Raw genomic sequence first — 18,334 nt, 5'->3', positions numbered from 1 at the left:
ATAAATTAATTGTATCATTATGGTCTTATTTTAATGAGATATTTTTATTTTATTAAACCGCACGTAGGCTTATTTTTAGTTTACTAAACCAGTCGAAAAATATTCGCTATCGATGATGATTATTGATGAGAGATTACAAGATTGAATGATGTATCTAGGATCGTTTCAATAAGCACATGATAGCCCTATATGATAAATTACTAGCATAAAGAATGTACGTTGTACGTATAATTGATGTTATTTTATTTGATAATCTATTATTTTAGAAAATCTATTAATTCACTACTTTTATTAAATAATTTATTGAATGAACATATTTATCTATAAGTCCTACCACAAAGGTAGCTTTAAGAGTAGTCGTTGGGTGACTTTGAGGTATACCACGAATGAAAGAGTCGTGCCACCTAATGGGGAAAAAGTCGCACCGCACCGCCCTCGCCTTCGTCTCATCGCCCCACTTAGTCTCTCCTTCCCAGATCTGATGAAAAAAGAGTCGTGCTACCGTGCCCTTGCCTTCGTTTCTTTGCCACCTGCCAAAGCTCCTCATCGGAGCCGCCGCTAGTGAAGAGATTTGTGACATGTGAGAGAGAGAGAGAGAGTCGCGCAGAGAGTGGCGAGAATTGGAGGCGCTAGAGGTAGAGGCAGTGGAGGGTAGAGGCGGAGACGAGTGTGAGAGAAATGGAACGGAAACATAAAAATTAGGAGGAGGGGTGAAAGAATTAGGGTTAGTTAGTTTCATTGAAAATTTTAATTAAATGCTATTTATAATCTAAAACGGAAACATGCCATGAATTTTGAGGCAACCAAAAAAAGAAACACAAGCAATAAATATTGAGACATCGAGAATATTCTTTTTTTTTCTCTTTATTCAAAATTCTCTATAATTTATAAGTTCAATTATCCGAATACTTTGATAATTTATAAACTCTCAATACATTACCACGTGCATCTTATAAGCTAGTATTAAATTTTATAAATTCTTTAAAAAAATAATTTATAACGAATTTTCAAAGTCAAATACTTGAATCGTGCGCATCGAATTTGGATCGCACTATGGCTTTGTCGATTTATTTAACATACATGTATTAAATAAATGGCGGTGAACAAAAAGAAAATAGGAGATTAGTAAAAAGATAAATACACGAATTTTAGTTTATAACAAGTTGAAATATGTATATTATATAATTAAATAAAACTTGAACTTCAAGCCTACGTGACCTAACCTTTTCAACTAAGTCGCGACTCCATTTGGAACACTTCGAATATAAATTAGCTTGCTTTTCGTAAATTAATAGTATATATATGGTAACGATACGTCCAAAAAAATTATGAAGATCAAAAATTGTTTGTTCAAGATAAGTAAATCAATTGCGTTAAGGAGCAAACATATTAATTTCAAATTTATTGAGGTGGTCCTCGTTTAATATCAGATTACGATATGATACTTAAATTGTTTCATCGTAAACGAAGATTAATACTAACAATGACAAACTATAACTTAGATATCAATTTTTGTTCGATCAATGATCATAGCTTGATAATGGTAACATGCTTGATTGCTACATGTAGAAAGTTTGTGATTGTGACTAGGAGGGTGTTTGATAAACTCTTTAAAATAATTTATACTCATTTAAAGTATTTGACAAATAATTTATAAGTTCGAATAAATCATGAGATTCTCAGGTCATTGGTACGAATTCAAATTTTCTTAAGTTATCATTCACACACACCTCCCTCACACTTATAAAGTTATAGTATTTGGTAATTTGAATATCAATCTATTGATTGGAGGAGAAACGTCTTATCAACTAAACTGTGTTTTGTCCTTCAAATCTCAAATATCTAATGGTAAGGTTTCAAATTTTCTTAAGTTATGATTCACCCACACCTCACACTTATAAAGTTATACATTTTGGTAATTTGAATCTCAATCTATTGATTGGAGGAGGAACGTCTTATCAACTAAACTGTGTTTTGTCCTTAAAATCTTAAATATCTAATGGTAAGGTTTCAAAATTTTTTAAGTTATAATTCACCCGCACCTCACACTACATATTTGGTCATTTGAATCTTAATATATTGATTGGAGGTGAAACGTCTTATCAACTAAATTGCGTTTTGTCTTTAATCTCAAATATCTAATGGTAAGGAAGTAGTTTAAATGAGTGTAAATTACATATTGTATAAAAAAAATAGGCTCTATTTTTATTCTTTAAATTGTGAAAATCTACAATGGATTAAAGTGAAAAAATTTGTAATCTAAGATTCAAATTTTATAGGTGATGAACATTTTTTTTATTTTCTTTTTCATCACAAATTCATAGTGTTTCCTCAATTACATATTTTATACAATAAATTTAGTTCGTATAATAATTCATCCATTATTAATTCGTTCAGCGTGAAGGAGTAAATAAGATGAGTAAAATTTTGGAATAGCCAAAATGAATCATAAAATACAAATTATGGCCACTTATTGAAAAAACATAAATTTTGGCCATTTTTATAGCTTTGGGACGTTTTTGCCCTTAATTGGGCGGACTGGGTAGGGTCAGGAGCGCGGGTCGCGTGCCGGGTAGGATCACGCACGCGGGTCGGGTTAGGCACTTATGGCACTATTAGTGCCATAAGTGCCAACGATTTTTTTTTACTCCCCCTGCCCTGTCTACCCCCCCAGACCCCGACCCCACCCACCCCCAAGCCAAAAACAAAAAAAAAATTTACTCCCCCTAGATAAAAATAAATCAAATTTTACTTTTGTTATTTTATTTTATGGCACTAATAGTGCCATAAGTGCCAACGAAAATCCAAAATAAAATAAAGTAAAATGGTCTTTTTAGCACTTATGGCACTATTAGTGCCATAAGTGCCAAACATGCAGAACAAATATAGAAACAACAACATCATCTAAACCCTAAATGGAACATTTAAACCCTAAATGGATAATCTAAACCCTAAATGAAATATATAAACCCTAGGGGAAGTGTTTAAAAAGTTCCTTTTGGCTTGGGGGTGGGGGGGTTGGGGGTCTGGGGGTAGACATGGCAGGGGGAGTAAAAAAAAAATCGTTGGCACTTATGGCACTAATAGTGCCATAAGTGCCTAACCCGACCCGCGTGCCTGATCCTACCCGGCACGCGACCCGCGCTCCTAACCCTACCCAGTCCGTCCAATTAGGGGTATATTAGGCATATTGCCTAATTAATGGTCATAATTTGTGTTTTTTCAATTAGTGGCCAATAGGGCTGGGAATTTCGGGATCGGGTAATCGGGTACCCGATACCCGACCCGAAAAAATCGGGTATCGGGTACCCTATACCCGAAAAAATCGGGGTCGGGGTCGGGGTCGGGTATTTAGACTGTGAAAAAATCGGGTATCGGGTATACCCGATCGGGTATCGGGTATACCCGAAATACCCGAATTTTTAATTAAATGTATTTTAAATTATATAATTAAATTTAATTTTTAAAATCAAAAGTTAAAGTTAAAGTTAAAGTTAAAGTTAAAGTTAAAGTTAAACTTAAAGTTAAAGTCAGAGGGTCTAATTCCCATTTCCGAGAATCGACTTCGTCTTCGTGAATCGTGAGTCTCCCGTCTCCAGCAACTCCCTCGCCCGGCCGCCCCGCCGTTCGCCGCCGCAGCAACTCCCACCGCGACCCTCGCCTCGCCGTTCTTCTTCTTCTTCTTCTTCTTCTTCTTCTTCTTCTTCCTGCTCCGCCCTGTTCTATTCCTCGCACTGTGTGATTAAGGATGTGCGGCCGAGGAAATGGGATGAAAGAAGGGAGCTGTGCGAGCTCCGGCGACGGCGCATCGGCGATTGGCGGCGCGGCTGAGCGAAAATCGAAGGTGGGGGTTGAATTTTGGTGGAATTTTGTTGTGAGTTTTGATGATTTCTTCGATGGAAACTGGAAAGGGGAAACTGAGTCGACTCGGGTAATTTAGGGTACCCGAATACCCGACTCGGGTACCCGAGTCGGGTATTAGGGTACCCGATTTCAATTTCGGGTTCGGGGTCGGGTATAGGGTTTAGGGGATTTTCGGGTTCGGGTACCCGATTTTTTCGGGTAGGGTACCCGAACCCGACCCGATTCCCAGCCCTAGTGGCCAAATATTGTGTTTGCATGTTCAATGTGGCCATTTGACACCATTATTTCAAATAAGATTGGATTATATTAATTTTATAGTAATATCTTATTCGATTAGATGGATGCTACCCGTGATTTAATCTCGTAAAATTAATATGAGGTCAATTTAATGTCAAATAATCTCAACCTAATTTAATTTCGGCAAAGTATACATAACTGCATACATAACTAAAATTTAAAACTCAAAAATGTCTAGGATGATTTTTTTTTTTGACTTGTCTAGGATAATTTAGGAAATCCTTTTCTAACTCTTACGAATATCAATACAATAATCAATAAAAATAAAAATATTAATTAAATTTCGAGTTCGACACACCAAAACTTCACGCCGCCGGCGTGTCCAGTCCAGCTGCCACCGTACCTTCCCAAAACCCCCACCTTTTTTAAACCCACGGCGGCCGCATAATTCCTGAGAGAGAGAGAGAGAAGAAAGAGGGGAAGAGCGAAATCATCATCACTTCTTAAGCATGGCGGCAGCTTCAGAAACCGAGAGCCTGCAACCGGAAATCATTATTCCCGATGAGTGGTCGAACGCAGCCGGCGCGATAGCCAGCGGCGCTGTTTCTTTTCCTATTGCTTTTGTCTGCGGCCCCAAAAACAGCGGGAAAACAACTTTCGCCCGCCACCTCGTTAATGTCCTTCTCCAGAGGTATTCTTTTATGGACCTTAATCGAGTTGGAGATTGCCAAGTTGTAATCTTTTTTTGTTTTTTGGAAGTGGGTCGCGAGAAATAGTTGTAGGATTTGTTTATTTCTTTGTGGGCTTGTGGGTTCTTGATGTTATATGATGGGGTTGTTAGTAGTCTGTGATGTTTTGGTGAGTATAGCTGTATAAGAAGTTGCATTTTGTTGGAATTGTTCTTGCATATATGCTTGTGTAATCTGGAATATCAGAGGTTATGCTCATTTTAGTATTATTGTGAGAAGTTTATTTGTAGTCTTTCAAAAAAAAGGAGGGAATGCACATTTGCTTGAAACAATTCTGAAATAACTATTTTCCGTCTTTGAGCTCGCATAGAACCTTTGATTATATTCCGCCGAAAGTCTGATTGTTGTGAATAACGTATCAAAGCCACTTCGTCGATTTCATCGGGCATATTAGTATCCGTAATATTAGAATCACTATTCTCCCTGTTAACAGTAAAAATTACTACACGTTTGCCCTTTCTTGAACGAATTTGATGATCTTTGTATACAAAATGACATAGTGAGAGAGTATGTTTAAGCCATGTGGAACTGCTTGAATCATGCATCAATAATGGAGTTGAAACTTATACTGTTTTGAACTACTGAATTTATTTTCAGGCACAAAAGGGTGGCTTTTCTTGATACTGATGTTGGGCAGACGGAGTTTACTCCGCCTGGTCTCCTAGCACTGACTGTTATTGACAAAATAACTCCAGGTACCTGTGTTTGTTTTTCATTCATGAGTCAAGTGGTTGGTTTGTTGTTTGGAATAACTTTATTCTCATAACTATCTATCTGTTTGGTATCAGATTTGACGATTCCATGCGTGAAAACTCCTGCAAGGTATGGTACTTTAGTTTCATTCTTACTATTTTGTGTTGAGTGAAACCCGTGTCCTTTTGTAATTCGTTTGGAAGGCAAACTGGAATAGTTATAATATGTGAGCTGCTACAGATAAGTGTTGCACATCCAGAACTTAGCCCAGTGAAACTGGCACGTGAGATTGCATTATTGCACGACTGTGATGGAGTGCATTTTCTAAGCTGGTTACTCCTATGACATTTTGTGTCGAAAATAACTAGACATGAATGATACGATCATACAAGTTACAACTATGAAGTTACTTATGAGAATCATTCGACATTTAATTCTTTTAGCTTGTTTTTATTTATTTTGAAATGTGAATCTAACCACCTATAGCTTAACATAGCGGGGTATGGCTTTGATCATTGCTGGCACTGGATCATAATTTCTAGTTTTATATAGTACTTCACAGTGGTATGTCTTATGCATTAAAAATTGGTGTTTCTATTTGAGAATTATATCTATCTGTTTAGTTTACCTTAGACTGTGGTCTCCCGAGTTTCTATTTTCCTTTATGGTTTGGGCTACGGGTGGAGTGCTGAATATTCGTAACTTCTGCCTATGCAAGCCTGTATACCGTGATCCTTTTACAATATTATCTGGCCTATGCAAACTTTTTTAGTTTGGTCAATTGGCTGCTTAGACTCACAGATTCTTATCATACCATTCACATGCATCTAAATCATGTTCTGTATTGATATAGGTTCATGTTTGGCCTTTCCTAAAGATAAATTTCCCTATTATATGTGAAATGCAACATTATTGAGCTGTTTGCTTTCAATATCATTTCAGATGCTTTTTCTTCGGTGACATCTCCTCTAAAAGAGACCCAACAACTTATTTGACTTATATAAAGGCCCTTTATGATCACTATATGGAAACAGAAATCCAGGGTGCAGGGCTACCACTTGTCATAAATACCCCGGGCTGGGTAAAAGGTTTGTTCTTCTGTATTCTGCTGCAAAGTAAAAGTTCCGATGTTTCGTTTTAACTGCTTCGTCTAGTACATAGCAACATTCTCTATTCTATATTTTCCGTGCCAGGTATTGGTTATGAGATACTGGTTGAAATGCTAAGATATATATCTGCCACACATGTGGTTAAGCTTCAAAGACCGGTTTCCACAAAGAACTTACCAGATGGGGCATTTTGGTTAAACGAGGGGGATGCTGATGCTGATGCTGTCACAACTGTCATTGAGATTAATGCTCCTCCTCAGAACCATTTCAGTTCATCGTATGCTTCTTGTCTTCTTGATTTTGATATTAGAGAGTTGCTTGTTTAATTTTCCATATCATGTGTGATTTTTAGTCGTTTCTATTCTACTGTGTGTTGGAGTTAATATGTAAGGAGCTTTGATACTATCTGAATTTCAAAGTACATGCACAGTTTCCTTTTTAAATCCTTCAAAACTCAGACTATGTGTCAAAAGTCTTTCCATGGCTTTAGTTTCTTCATTGAGAAGCAGTTTTCCTTCTATTATTTGTTACTTTTTTTTGAAGCTCAAAACGATTGTACTCAACCTATTCGAAATGTGTCAGAATGCCTGATCCCTAGTATCTAATTTTCAGGGCGCCAATGCGAAAGGATGCACGTCTTCTACGAGATCTGCGAGTAATGGCATACTTTAGGCAATGCTTTCCAAGTGACATGATTATCTCCACGATTAAGGAACTTTCTCATGCATTGGCTGCTCACCCGCCTTATGAAATTCCCATATCAAGTGTCAAGATAAAACACCTCCATTGCCAGGTAGATCCAGCTTGTCAGATCTTGAAATTTTATTGCAAGGATCATTAGCACAGCAGTATCTTTTCTAGTTTAGATTATTGTTACTTATGTTCTTTTCAATTTGTGTTTTTTTTTTTAAAGTCGGAACATTGGTTTTTTGCCAGGTCGCGACTACCGAGACTTTCTACAGTTTGAATGCAACCATTGTTGGGCTGGCAATCAGTTCAGCCTCCGAGCAATTGCCTCAATGTGTTGGCTTGGGTTAGTTAACCGAACAGTTTGTTTGGAGCACTTTTCTACCATTCAAATTTTTATTACATATACAGTATTTTTACTTTCTTAAAGGTGTAGCAGTGATGATAGATCATACCCTTTCGCTCATTATCGAAACCTCTATGTTTTAAAACAAAAAGTCTGGGTGTCAATGGCTAATTGTTGAGCTACACTCTACAGGACATAGCTTATAAAGTTTCTAAGCTTGTAATTGAAATTTGTCATCGTTTCTTGTTCATTTACCTTGATATTGTTTATAGTCCTTGTCCAAAGCTCATAACTCTTTGTCTTATCTTTTATAAACCAGGAATCGTGAGAGCAATTGATACCTTCAAAGGGCTACTCTATGTCATAACCCCTGTTCCGCCTCAGATTTTGGAAGATGTCGATTTGTTACTTCAAGGATTCATTCAAATTCCTACTTCTTTACTGCAGGTATATATGGCTTGGCAAAAACTTCTCTTTTCTTAAATCTTGAAGTCTTCTTCTCTGTTTCTGCTGCTGCTACTGTGCATCCCTTCTTTCTGCATCTATGCATCGTGTCATCAATATGTCACTTTGAGCGTGATAGTCCCTCTTTGTTTTCACTCCTTTTTCTAAATGCTTTTCAACTCAACTCATTTCGAGGTGTGAGAATCATATGATGCACTAGAAGCTGTGCCATTGAGTTTCTGTTGTTGATGATAAATTTTCTTGCATTGGTCAATGATTCCGAGCAATTGCTTTTGAAATTCGCATGATAAAATTATCTAAATACTTGGTGATTAAATTCTGTCAATTATCATCAGTATCACCTAAACTTCAATTTGAACCGTTGCTTTCTTTTCCTTTCCTCTTTTCAGGTGCAGGGCTGTATTTCCCCTTACTTGTCTTCGAACGTACTCTCTACTAATTAGGATATACTTTTTCGGTTATGTTACAGAGAGATCGTAGTGTTAAAGACCTTTTATGAGTATAAGCATGTAGAAACATAGATTATGGATGTAAGAACTGATTTTACCTACAGATTTGTTCGTAATGGGAATTTCACAAGTTTATGACCATGCTATCTAAGTTTGTTTCTCGTTTCTGAAGCTTCCTTGGCTCAGTAATTAGCTCACTATAGACTTCTCTTAACAACTTTTTCAACTTTTTCTTTGGTCTGTGTTTGTGTGGAGAAGATATGAACCTAAGATTAATGATGTTGTGCAGCTCTAGAAGAAGCAATTCCTTTTTGTCTATGAAAATGATTCCAGTAAAAAGCAAGATGAATCCTTTAGTAGTTTTACATTGGGAATGTAAGCCGTTTTCAGCTAAACCGGCTTCAAGTTTTACATGCCCTTCTTCACTATCTATGCCTTGATTGATCGATACACAGACAGACGACTGACTCTAAAGCACGTAAAACCTAAACGTTGCAACTGTGGTGTGGCTCAAATCACCACCATTTTCATTTTACTGCATATACTGCCTATCAGATTGCTGTGTGTGTTTCCAGGTGGGAGAGAGTTTCTGAGTCGGGCTTCTGTCTCGTTTGGCCCGCGAGGAGAATGCCTGTGACCTGAACATGCCAACAATGGCCATCAGAGATTCTTGAATCAGGTCAGCTTGTTTTGAGACAGCAGAAGCTTTGCTGTAACTTTACCTAAGCTGCTGTCGAGGCACGAGCAATCAAGAACCCGCGAGCCTCGGGCTTCCGGTGCCCGGTCAAGCAAATGTATATAGGTATGTACAATCTAACATGGAGATGAAAAATAATGGAAAACAGAAGGGAAAGGAACTGCAAAAGGAAAGAAAGATTTCAGATACGCTCGATTATCGAAACACTTTGACGATTTATAAGCTCTTGAAATATCTTATTACCTGCATGAGTTAAGTTCATGCCTCCAGTTTGGGCGGGAGAGGTTTCCCGCTTTGTCTGAGCGCCCGGAGATGGTCGGCTATCTCCATCAAGAGCTTAGCTCCCTCATCTCCTATCTGGATTGTCTTAGCAGCATGCTTCAAGAAGCCACTATCTGCTTCAACAACTCTCAACCTCTCCTTGATCATGGACACTTCTCTTGTAAGTGTAGCTTTGTTTTCACCTCCATCTATAAAAACACAAGGGTTTGGGTTTTAACTCAACAAAAATGGCACAAAGGGAAAGGGAAAGGGAAAGATGCTCACTAATATAACTAAATATACATACCTATGCCTACATCATTATTCTTGATCACCTCCATCTCTGAGAAATTGGATTCCTTACTGGCATTCATCTTCCTCTCGAGCTCGCTCAGAAGGCCGAGAAGGTACGATCTCTCCCCTTCAAAATCCAACGGCGATTCCCCCTCCATAGGGCCGCATGGAGAAGGATCCTCGCACTCCTTCTGATCACCTCCGTCCAAGCTACCGCACTCGGACAACTTCTCACTGAAACACGACGAGTGAGACTTCATCTCCGGGAAATCATCATCGGCATCGACCTCACAAATGTCGCTACCAAACTTCCTGATAGGCCCATATTTCCCCCTGTAGGCCTCGAGCTCAGACTCGAGAGCCTTGACATCGTCTTCCTTCTTGATGAGCATGTCCCGCATGAGCTCCAAGGCCTCCTCGTCGTATTCTGCTTGCTCCTCCATCATCCTCTGGTACTGCAACGCCTCCATCTGGATCGCGGCCTTCTCCTGCTGGATCCGCGTGATCATAGCCATTGCATTGTTCGCGGCCACAGCAGCAGCGCTCCTTTCCTTGTCGAGCTCCATGTAGACCGCCATGAGGGAGTCGTGGTCCAGATGCGCCTGCTTCTTGAGACGGTTCAAGAGGTCACTGTCGAGCTCGTTGAGAGGGCTTATGTCAAGGGGCTGGCTTACGTCAAAGGGCTCAACAAGAGCATCAACTTTGTCAAAATTGAGTTTCTTGCTGCTCCTGTTCAGCCATCTAGGGCTCTCTTGAGTTGGATCAAACTGCACCCCAAAATACTTGTTTGCTCTCATGAAATTTGGAGTTCTATTTGGATCTTCACCTAGATCCTTGCCCTCCTGCAAGAATGGTGAGATTGTAGCTCTCATCTCATCTTTACCTGCAACTACCCATCATCAACATATATACAAACAACACAAACACTAGTCTATAAAACACCCTTGTTTTTTTTATATATTTAATTCAATCATAGGAGCAACTTAATAAATACTCGTTCCGTTCGCCAAGATTATGTAAAAATTACTATATCGGGCGCCCGCCAAAATTCTGTCACTTTCCTTTTAAGGCAATGTTCCCACCATCCTCTTTAATATTTTATCATTACTAACACTCTTTATTTACAAAAAACTCATTCCAAATTCAATCTCAACCACACATCTCATAAAGTGGTGGGACAATTTCTCCACTACATCAAAATCATCACCAATTTTATTAAATGTTATGCCCAAACAATTTTACATAATTCAAAATCATCACCAATTTTATTAAATGTTATGCCCAAACAATTTTACATAATCTTGGCGGAATGAGGAAGTAGCTGTTTTGACATAATAGAGATAAAAAGTAGCCACAATTTAAAAATCAGAAATTAGTTACTTGCCAACTTAGAAATCAGAACTTCCTTTAAATCTGCATGACACGACTAATCAGTTTCCTGACTTCTGAATGACACGTACTTAATTTTCGGCTTCCACGTAGGATTAAATGTGACTGAAATTCTATATTTTTTTTACCAAGAAAATGGTGTTGGAACACTACTAGGCAACAAGAAAACACAAACACTTACCTTGATTATCAGCATTTGAAGCATCATTCTGTGGAGCCTCCAACTCAATGTCGGACATGAACTTAAGCTCCGTGTACCTCGACCGCGGCGTCTCGTCGTTCCTGTTCGCCAGCCACGACATCCGCGGAGAAGGCGCCTCGTCGTTCCTGTTCGTCAGCCACGACATCCGCGGAGAAGGCGCCGGAGATTTGGTGGACAAGCTCCTCAAGAACTTCTTGGACGCCCTCAGCTTCAGAGGCTCCCCACAGCAAGAACACCAAGAATTCGGACCGTTACCCTTGTCTTCATAGACGTCGCCGTCGTCCTTCTTCAGCCGCCTGAGCAGCGACCGCCGCTCATCATCGACAATCCGGTCAATGTCCTTGTTCAAGATCCCGGCAACCGTCTTGTACTTGTCGCAATCAGAATCTTTCTCCGTCGCAAACGAGACGATGCAGACCTGCGGGGGCGAACGCAGAAAATTAGTTTAGAATGAGCTAAAAAAAATCAAACTATAAGGGGAAAAAAAAAGGTCAATCATGTTCTGTATCCCGAACTTTCAGTTTTTTTCAAAAACCGTCTCTAACTTCCCTTTTTTTTAATTAAAAAATTCAACGACTGAGTGACTATGCAATCATCTCGCCGAATTATTAGGTGGAACGACGTTGTTTTATCGTGTGAGGTGGGAAAAAAATATTCCACCTAAGAATGCAGCAAGGTGACTCATCATTTTGTCGTGTGAAACATTTTTTCCAAAAATATTGAAAATTGAGGGGGTTTTTTTTTTTTTTATAGAAAATTAAAGTTATGAACATTTACTAAAAGACATTGAAAGTTAGGGACATAAAATATGATTAAATAAAAAATTGGTGGGGGTGCTTCAGGTGACCGTAGCACCCCCTGTGCCGGGCCGTGCAGACCTGGCACATGGAGCGAATATCAGAGAGCTTCCGGTGCACGCTGCAGTAGCCGAGGGAGGAGACGTCGCGCTTGTGGATGTCGCAGATGGAGTCGTTGTAGTAGAAGCTCGGGGCGCGGTGCACGAGGACGTGGTCGATCCGGGTGCAGAGGAGGCACGGGGTGTGGAGGCCGAAGACCCGGGCGAACTCGTTGGAGACGAAGGCGAGGAGGCCGTCGACGAAGAGCAAGACGATCATCACCCATTCGAGGAGGGCGTTCGCCAGGGATTCCGGGAGCGACTCGAGGGGCTGCTCGAGGAGCCACTTCACCATATCGATCGGCATTATATGTATTGGCAAAGCGACGTCGTCTCGTCTCACAGACGAATGAATGAATGAATGAATGAATTATACGTCAGAAGAAATTATATATATTGTGAAGGAGTGGGGGATAGGATCATGAGTCGTGCTAGCGAGAGCAAGACTCAGATCTCGTGGCCGCCTCTCTCTCTCCTTCTTTTTTTTCTCTCTTCTCGATGGAGTTGTGTGTTTTTCACCTCTTCTGGGATGGTGGTTTTGCTGTTTTTGGGTATCTAGAAGAAGGAAGAGTTAACGAGGTTGTTTGCTTCCGAGGTTGCCTAAATTGGGCTTGTTTCGGTTGGTTAATTTGTGGCCGTGGAGGAAATAACGGAATTAACGGTCTACCATGAAAGAGCCATTCTAAATTTAGGAAATATAGGATCTCTCGAGTCAAATTCTTTAAATATTTTTATGAATATTTATTAATTATATCTGATATTTACTAAACTAAATTGATATCCCCACTAAAATAATAAGAATAATGCACTTAAGAAAAGATAATTAGTTATTTTTGGTGTCCCACGTGTACTTTCACTTTGTTATAATTTTTAATTATTTTTTTTCTTCAATTTTAATTTAATTATTATATTTTGATATAATTTTAAGATAATTAATTAGGGTTCATTTCACTCATCCGATTAGGGTTTATAATTATTATTTAATTTTATTTATTTATTTATTTGAACTAATAATTAATTATTAAGATTAATTAATTTAAATTTAGGGTACATAATTTTTTAAAATTTCAATTTTAGTGATAAATATGAATTAGAGTTTATTATATATTAATAATTTTTATTTTTGTATTAACAATTATAAATAGCGAGATTAAGAGGGATGCAATGGAGCACAATAAATTATGGGACATTATATTTTTTAAAGTTCATTATATAATAATATTTTTTATTTTCTACATGGTCTAAGTGAATGGTTCACTTTGAAAAATTTTATATCTACAGACTACAGGGTGTAAGAGCATCTCCAACACATGTTGTGGCGTGTTAGATCGAGCCGGCACGCGTTGGAGTGTTGCGCGCTGGACGACCCAGGCAACTCGTGCTGGGTGCCATCTTTGGTGCCGGGCACAAAATGTTGAAATATTTGGTGCGTGAATATCACGTGCAATATTTTTAAAAAATAAGAAAATTAAAAATCTGACGTTGCCTACATTTTTTGGATTTTTTTTTGTTAATTACCATTGGCAACCAACGAAATCTCTCCCAATTTCTTTTTTATTTTTTATTTCCTTTTTATTATCGATAAATTCCGTGGGTAATTTTTACGTCAACTCTCACATCTTATTTTTCTTCCCTACTCTTCTTCTCTCTAGCAAAATGTCATCGTCATTTTATTTTAATTTTAATTATTGTATTTTAACTTAAGCATTTTATTTTAATTAATGTAATATTGAATTTTAAAATAAAAGAGTAAAAATTGGATTAAATGAAAATTGAGATTATAACGTTTTTTACAGAGTCAATACACTGTGACTGTAGATGTGAGGCGCTATCACTTTTTAGTGCCTCCCACCGGAGATGCTCTAATTATATTGGGTTATTAGCCTGTAAATACATGAACTTTTTATATTTTCTGAAATTTAACATGACTTTTATTTTTAGCCCACAAATACACGAACTTATCATTTTTTCTGATTTTTGACATCGACATGAAAAAACTCTCTTTGTTGTTGAGGCGGAGGCCGGAATACATGATGTGGACTACGAAATATGCACTTGAATAGAATAATTTGATTCATTGTTTTGATTTGAGAGTGAATGATATGGTATCCCGACCTTCACGTTAATATATAGTAAATTAGAATTTTTTCTTGTCGATGTCAAAAATCAGAAAAAATGCTAAGTTCGTGTATTTGTGGGCTAAAAATAAAAGTCATGTTAAATTTCAGAAAATATAAAAAGTTCGTGTATTTACAGGCTAATATCCCAATTATATTGAATACTAGTCCAATAAGCTAACAACTCAATAAGTTGGAAATTTATAGGGGAATTATATTTTACCTTCAAATCTGATTAAATTTGTTATATTTTCTACAATATTCAAATAATAAGGTTGAAAACCTTGATTTGCAAGACTTTATTCTAATGTAGGAAAATGTATATTAGAGTCGCTAGAAAAGAAATTAAATAATGGAAATACCTGTAGGTTGGGTTAGAATGGTTAGCCGTGACTAGACTTCCAAATCCAAGTCAAAGACAATTGACCAGTTAACCTCCAAGTCTATAGGCTGTAAACGAGTCAATTAAGCTACTCGTGAGCTATTCGACGTTCGACTCGATAAAAGCTCGACCGGTAATTTAATGAATAGTTCGTTTAGCTAAACAAGCCAAGCTTGAGCATGACGTTACTCGGGATCGTTAGCTCGTGAATAAGCTCGTTAAGTGATTTATCTTAAAAATATAAGATTATTCATTAAATGTCTTACTATATTTTATACTATAATTAGTAATATTTGGATTAAGTATCTAATTAACATCATTTATTTACAAGAAAATAGTAAATATATTATATTTTTGTGAATAAAATAACTTATACATTTGAAAATTAACTTATGTATTAGAAAAATAACTTAAATTTTAAATAAAAAATTAAATTTAAAAAGTTCGAGTAGTCTCGGCACTGTATTCGACTCGATTAAAGCTCGATCGATAATTAAGCAAACAACTCGATTAGCTAAACGAGCCAAGCTTAAGCAAGACACTATTCGGCTCGACTCGGCTCAATTACACCCCTAATACGACCCAAAAAAAAAATCATCAAAATATGTCTCTCAATATTCAAACCTTTACATCAATTACTCGGTCAACATCAGTAAACTCCTTCACATTACATAACCATGCAAATTAAAATTTCCAATCCATGATGAAGACTATTCAACATCCAATGACTTCAAACTATCCCAAAATTAATGGCACTTGAATCCCCATATGGCCTATAAGGCTATATAAATCACTCAAACTCTCCACCAACATGGCAAAGAGAGATCATCTTCTCCCAATGGCCTCCACACTCACCCAATCACCTCACCACCCAACCTTAACCCTAACCCTAACCCTAACCCTCTCCACACTCATCCTACTCTCATCACCACCACCCTCTCTCGCCTCCGATCCTGACCCGCTGCAGGACTTCTGCATCGCGGACCTCCGGGCCCCGATCTCCGTGAACGGCTTCCCCTGCAAACCATCCCCAAACGTGACATCGGACGACTTCTTCTTCGACGGGCTGGCCCGGGAGGGCGACACCTACAACTCCAACGGCAGCAGCGTGGTGTACGGGAACGTCCTCGCGTTCCCGGCCCTGAACACGCTGGGGATCTCGATGAACAGAGTCGACGTGGCCCCCGGGGGGCTCAACCCTCCCCACTCGCACCCCCGGGCCACGGAGGCCGGCATCGTCGTGCAGGGGAAGCTGCTGGTGGGGATGATCACCACCTCCAACGTGCTCTACGCGAAGAACGTGACGGCGGGGGAGATGTTCGTGATCCCGAGGGGGCTGGTGCATTTTCAGATGAACGTTGGAAACGAGACGGCGCTGATCTACGCCGCTTTCAACAGCCATTTGCCAGGATCGGTTTTTGTAGCTTCGAATCTGTTTGGGGCGAGGCCTCCTGTGCCCGACGATGTTCTTACAAAGGCTTTTCAAGTTGAGCAGCGTCTCATTGCTCAAATCAGATCCAAATTTGGTTGATAATTTCACATATTTCTTCAAGTTTTGCTACTGGTCTGTTGCTAGATGGAAAATAAGGTTGTATTATTATTAATCACGTAGTTCGGATCCTCTGTAGAGAATTTATGTCGCATCTTCTATTGTATTCGTGGATAGTTTATTTTGCATGATTGATTATATATATGATTGTGTATTTTTATTCTAGTGGAGGTTTTCCTAATCAGACAAGTCAAAGCGCCTTACCATGAATCTATTTGTTTAATTGTTGTTGGTGTTGGACTTTAGACTTGTGTTACTTCATGTTTTATGTTATATATGTTTGTTGGTGGAATTTAGACTAATTTCGTGAGACTTTTCTTTGGATTGAAAGTTATCGATTTATTGTTGTTGTTTTTGGTTGTGTCGTGTGTGTTAGCTTTGTTTATTTTAATTGTTGTTATAGGTTGGGAATGCATTTATTAAAGTTATTTTTTATATATATACTCCCTCCGTCCATTAAAAATAGTCCTAAAGGTGGACGGCATGAGTTTTAATAAAATAATATATTATTGTATTGTGAGTGGAGAAAGGAGCCTACTTAAAAATAGTGTTTATAATGATAATTAATTGTATTGTGAGTGGAGAATGTGGCCCACGATGTGATAGAGAGTTTCTAAAAATGAAAATTGACTAATTTTTGTGGACATCCCAAAATGGCAAAAATTAACTATTTTTTGTGGACGGAGGGAGTATAAAATTACAAGTTCAAATCATTTTTGTTCTCTGTAAACATAAATGATAAGTTGGTGGAGTGGATAAGACCTCACCCTTTCTTTCAAAAGGCAAATGTTCGAATTCCACTTTTTCAGTTAACCGAATTAATCGGTCCGGTTTCGGTTAACCGATTAACCGGTCTGATTAATCGGTTAACCGAATTGAAAATCTATTCAGTTATCGGTTAGTAATTTCAGTGAACCGATTTAGTAATCTTTAAATAAATATAATTTTTATATTTTAAATTAAACCGAACTGAAAATCGATTTGGTTACCGATTAGTAATTTCAGTGAACCAGTTTAGTAATCTTTAAATAAATATAATTTTATTTTTTAAATTAAATATTTATAAAAAATAGTATCAAATTAAAGCTCTTACCGTGATATTTACGTAAAATATATCACAACTTTAGAAAGAAATATAACCAAAAAAATAAGAATGATAAAGAATATATAATCTTTCATATATGGTGAGATTTTAGATTGATTTGTTGGTGTCGATTTAATGTATCATATGACTGATATTTACATGGATCGGAGAGAGAATTTTTTTTATATTGGTTCGAATCTTGGAGGGAGCAAAAAAATTTACTACTAATTTTTTTAATATATATTGTTATTCAACAGTATGTACTGCCTTATTCATTAGTCTCACATCTCACGAAAAATAGCAATCTCACTAGAACCTAACCATCTATATATATATATATATATATATATATTACAAAATAAACCTTTAATTTTACTTTAACTACAAAATTACCACTCAATTTTGAAATCAATTTGAAAATAATTTCAAATTGAAGTCTTGACTTTTTAATATGGTATAGATGTTTTAGTATAATCGAAAATTATTTATTAGGGTTCACTCATTTAATTATGATTCGTATTTAGTCGGTCATTTTTTAATTAATAATTTATTATTATTATTGTTATAATTAATTAATTGATATTAGGGTATATAATTAAAAAAAATCAATTTTTAGTGATAAATAATTAATTAAAATTCATTATGTAACAAAACTTTATTTTTATAATAACTTTTTAAAAAGAATGAAATTAATAGTTGGACAATGAGCCGGAGTACATCTGCTTCGCTATCGACGGCAACGGATGGTCGCCGTTCCATTAGGAATCTTTTTTACCAGTGTTCAATAATGTTAGCAGACGAAAACAGTTCTGACTTCCACCTCAGTCTTTATTCGCAGGAAATATTTGTCGTGTGCAAAATTAGA

The 18,334-nt window shown here is 37.4% G+C and overlaps 3 protein-coding genes across 3 annotated transcripts; 2 read left to right on the top strand and 1 right to left on the bottom strand.

Annotated features, from left to right (window-relative positions):
• Nucleotides 1-4,369: 4,369 nt before the first annotated feature.
• LOC130999225 (polynucleotide 5'-hydroxyl-kinase NOL9) lies at nt 4,370-8,740 on the top strand. Its single transcript, XM_057924730.1, has 9 exons — nt 4,370-4,792; nt 5,448-5,545; nt 5,639-5,672; nt 6,486-6,631; nt 6,737-6,929; nt 7,265-7,445; nt 7,589-7,685; nt 8,005-8,132; nt 8,540-8,740. The coding sequence occupies exons 1-9, from the start codon at nt 4,611-4,613 to the stop codon at nt 8,591-8,593; spliced, it is 1,113 nt and encodes a 370-aa protein (XP_057780713.1). The 5' UTR covers nt 4,370-4,610; the 3' UTR covers nt 8,594-8,740.
• A 167-nt stretch (nt 8,741-8,907) lies between these two features.
• On the bottom strand, nt 8,908-12,908 carry LOC130999224 (probable myosin-binding protein 6). Its single transcript, XM_057924729.1, has 6 exons — nt 12,321-12,908; nt 11,422-11,860; nt 9,865-10,734; nt 9,540-9,766; nt 9,322-9,456; nt 8,908-9,237 (listed from the first exon to the last, which is right to left on the bottom strand). Exons 1-4 carry the CDS (start codon nt 12,642-12,644, stop codon nt 9,555-9,557), a joined length of 1,845 nt encoding a protein of 614 aa, XP_057780712.1. The 5' UTR covers nt 12,645-12,908; the 3' UTR covers nt 8,908-9,237; nt 9,322-9,456; nt 9,540-9,554.
• A 2,721-nt stretch (nt 12,909-15,629) lies between these two features.
• LOC130999223 (germin-like protein 1-1) lies at nt 15,630-16,550 on the top strand. Its single transcript, XM_057924728.1, has one exon. The coding sequence runs from the start codon at nt 15,648-15,650 to the stop codon at nt 16,365-16,367; it is 720 nt and encodes a 239-aa protein (XP_057780711.1). The 5' UTR covers nt 15,630-15,647; the 3' UTR covers nt 16,368-16,550.
• Nucleotides 16,551-18,334: the final 1,784 nt, after the last annotated feature.

The sequence above is a fragment of the Salvia miltiorrhiza genome, chromosome 8 (assembly GCF_028751815.1).
Source record: "Salvia miltiorrhiza cultivar Shanhuang (shh) chromosome 8, IMPLAD_Smil_shh, whole genome shotgun sequence".
Classification (NCBI taxonomy): domain Eukaryota; kingdom Viridiplantae; phylum Streptophyta; class Magnoliopsida; order Lamiales; family Lamiaceae; genus Salvia; species Salvia miltiorrhiza.
Note: the sequence above shows the minus strand (reverse complement) of the source record. Positions and strands in the feature narration are given on the sequence as shown.

Bases quoted from the DNA above. Each gene is read 5' to 3' on its own strand.
- LOC130999225 (XM_057924730.1), top strand. From the start codon at position 4,611: ATGGCGGCAGCTTCAGAAACCGAGAGCCTGCAACCGGAAATCATTATT. The intron at 5,546-5,638 runs GTACCTGTGTTT...GTTTGGTATCAG, and splicing joins TATTGACAAAATAACTCCAG to ATTTGACGATTCCATGCGTG. The intron at 6,632-6,736 runs GTTTGTTCTTCT...TTTCCGTGCCAG, and splicing joins TACCCCGGGCTGGGTAAAAG to GTATTGGTTATGAGATACTG.
- LOC130999223 (XM_057924728.1), top strand. From the start codon at position 15,648: ATGGCAAAGAGAGATCATCTTCTCCCAATGGCCTCCACACTCACCCAA.
- LOC130999224 (XM_057924729.1), bottom strand. From the start codon at position 12,644: ATGCCGATCGATATGGTGAAGTGGCTCCTCGAGCAGCCCCTCGAGTCG. The intron at 11,861-12,320 runs GTCTGCACGGCC...TCGCCCCCGCAG, and splicing joins ATATTCGCTCCATGTGCCAG to GTCTGCATCGTCTCGTTTGC. The intron at 10,735-11,421 runs GTAAGTGTTTGT...GGGTAGTTGCAG, and splicing joins TTCAAATGCTGATAATCAAG to GTAAAGATGAGATGAGAGCT.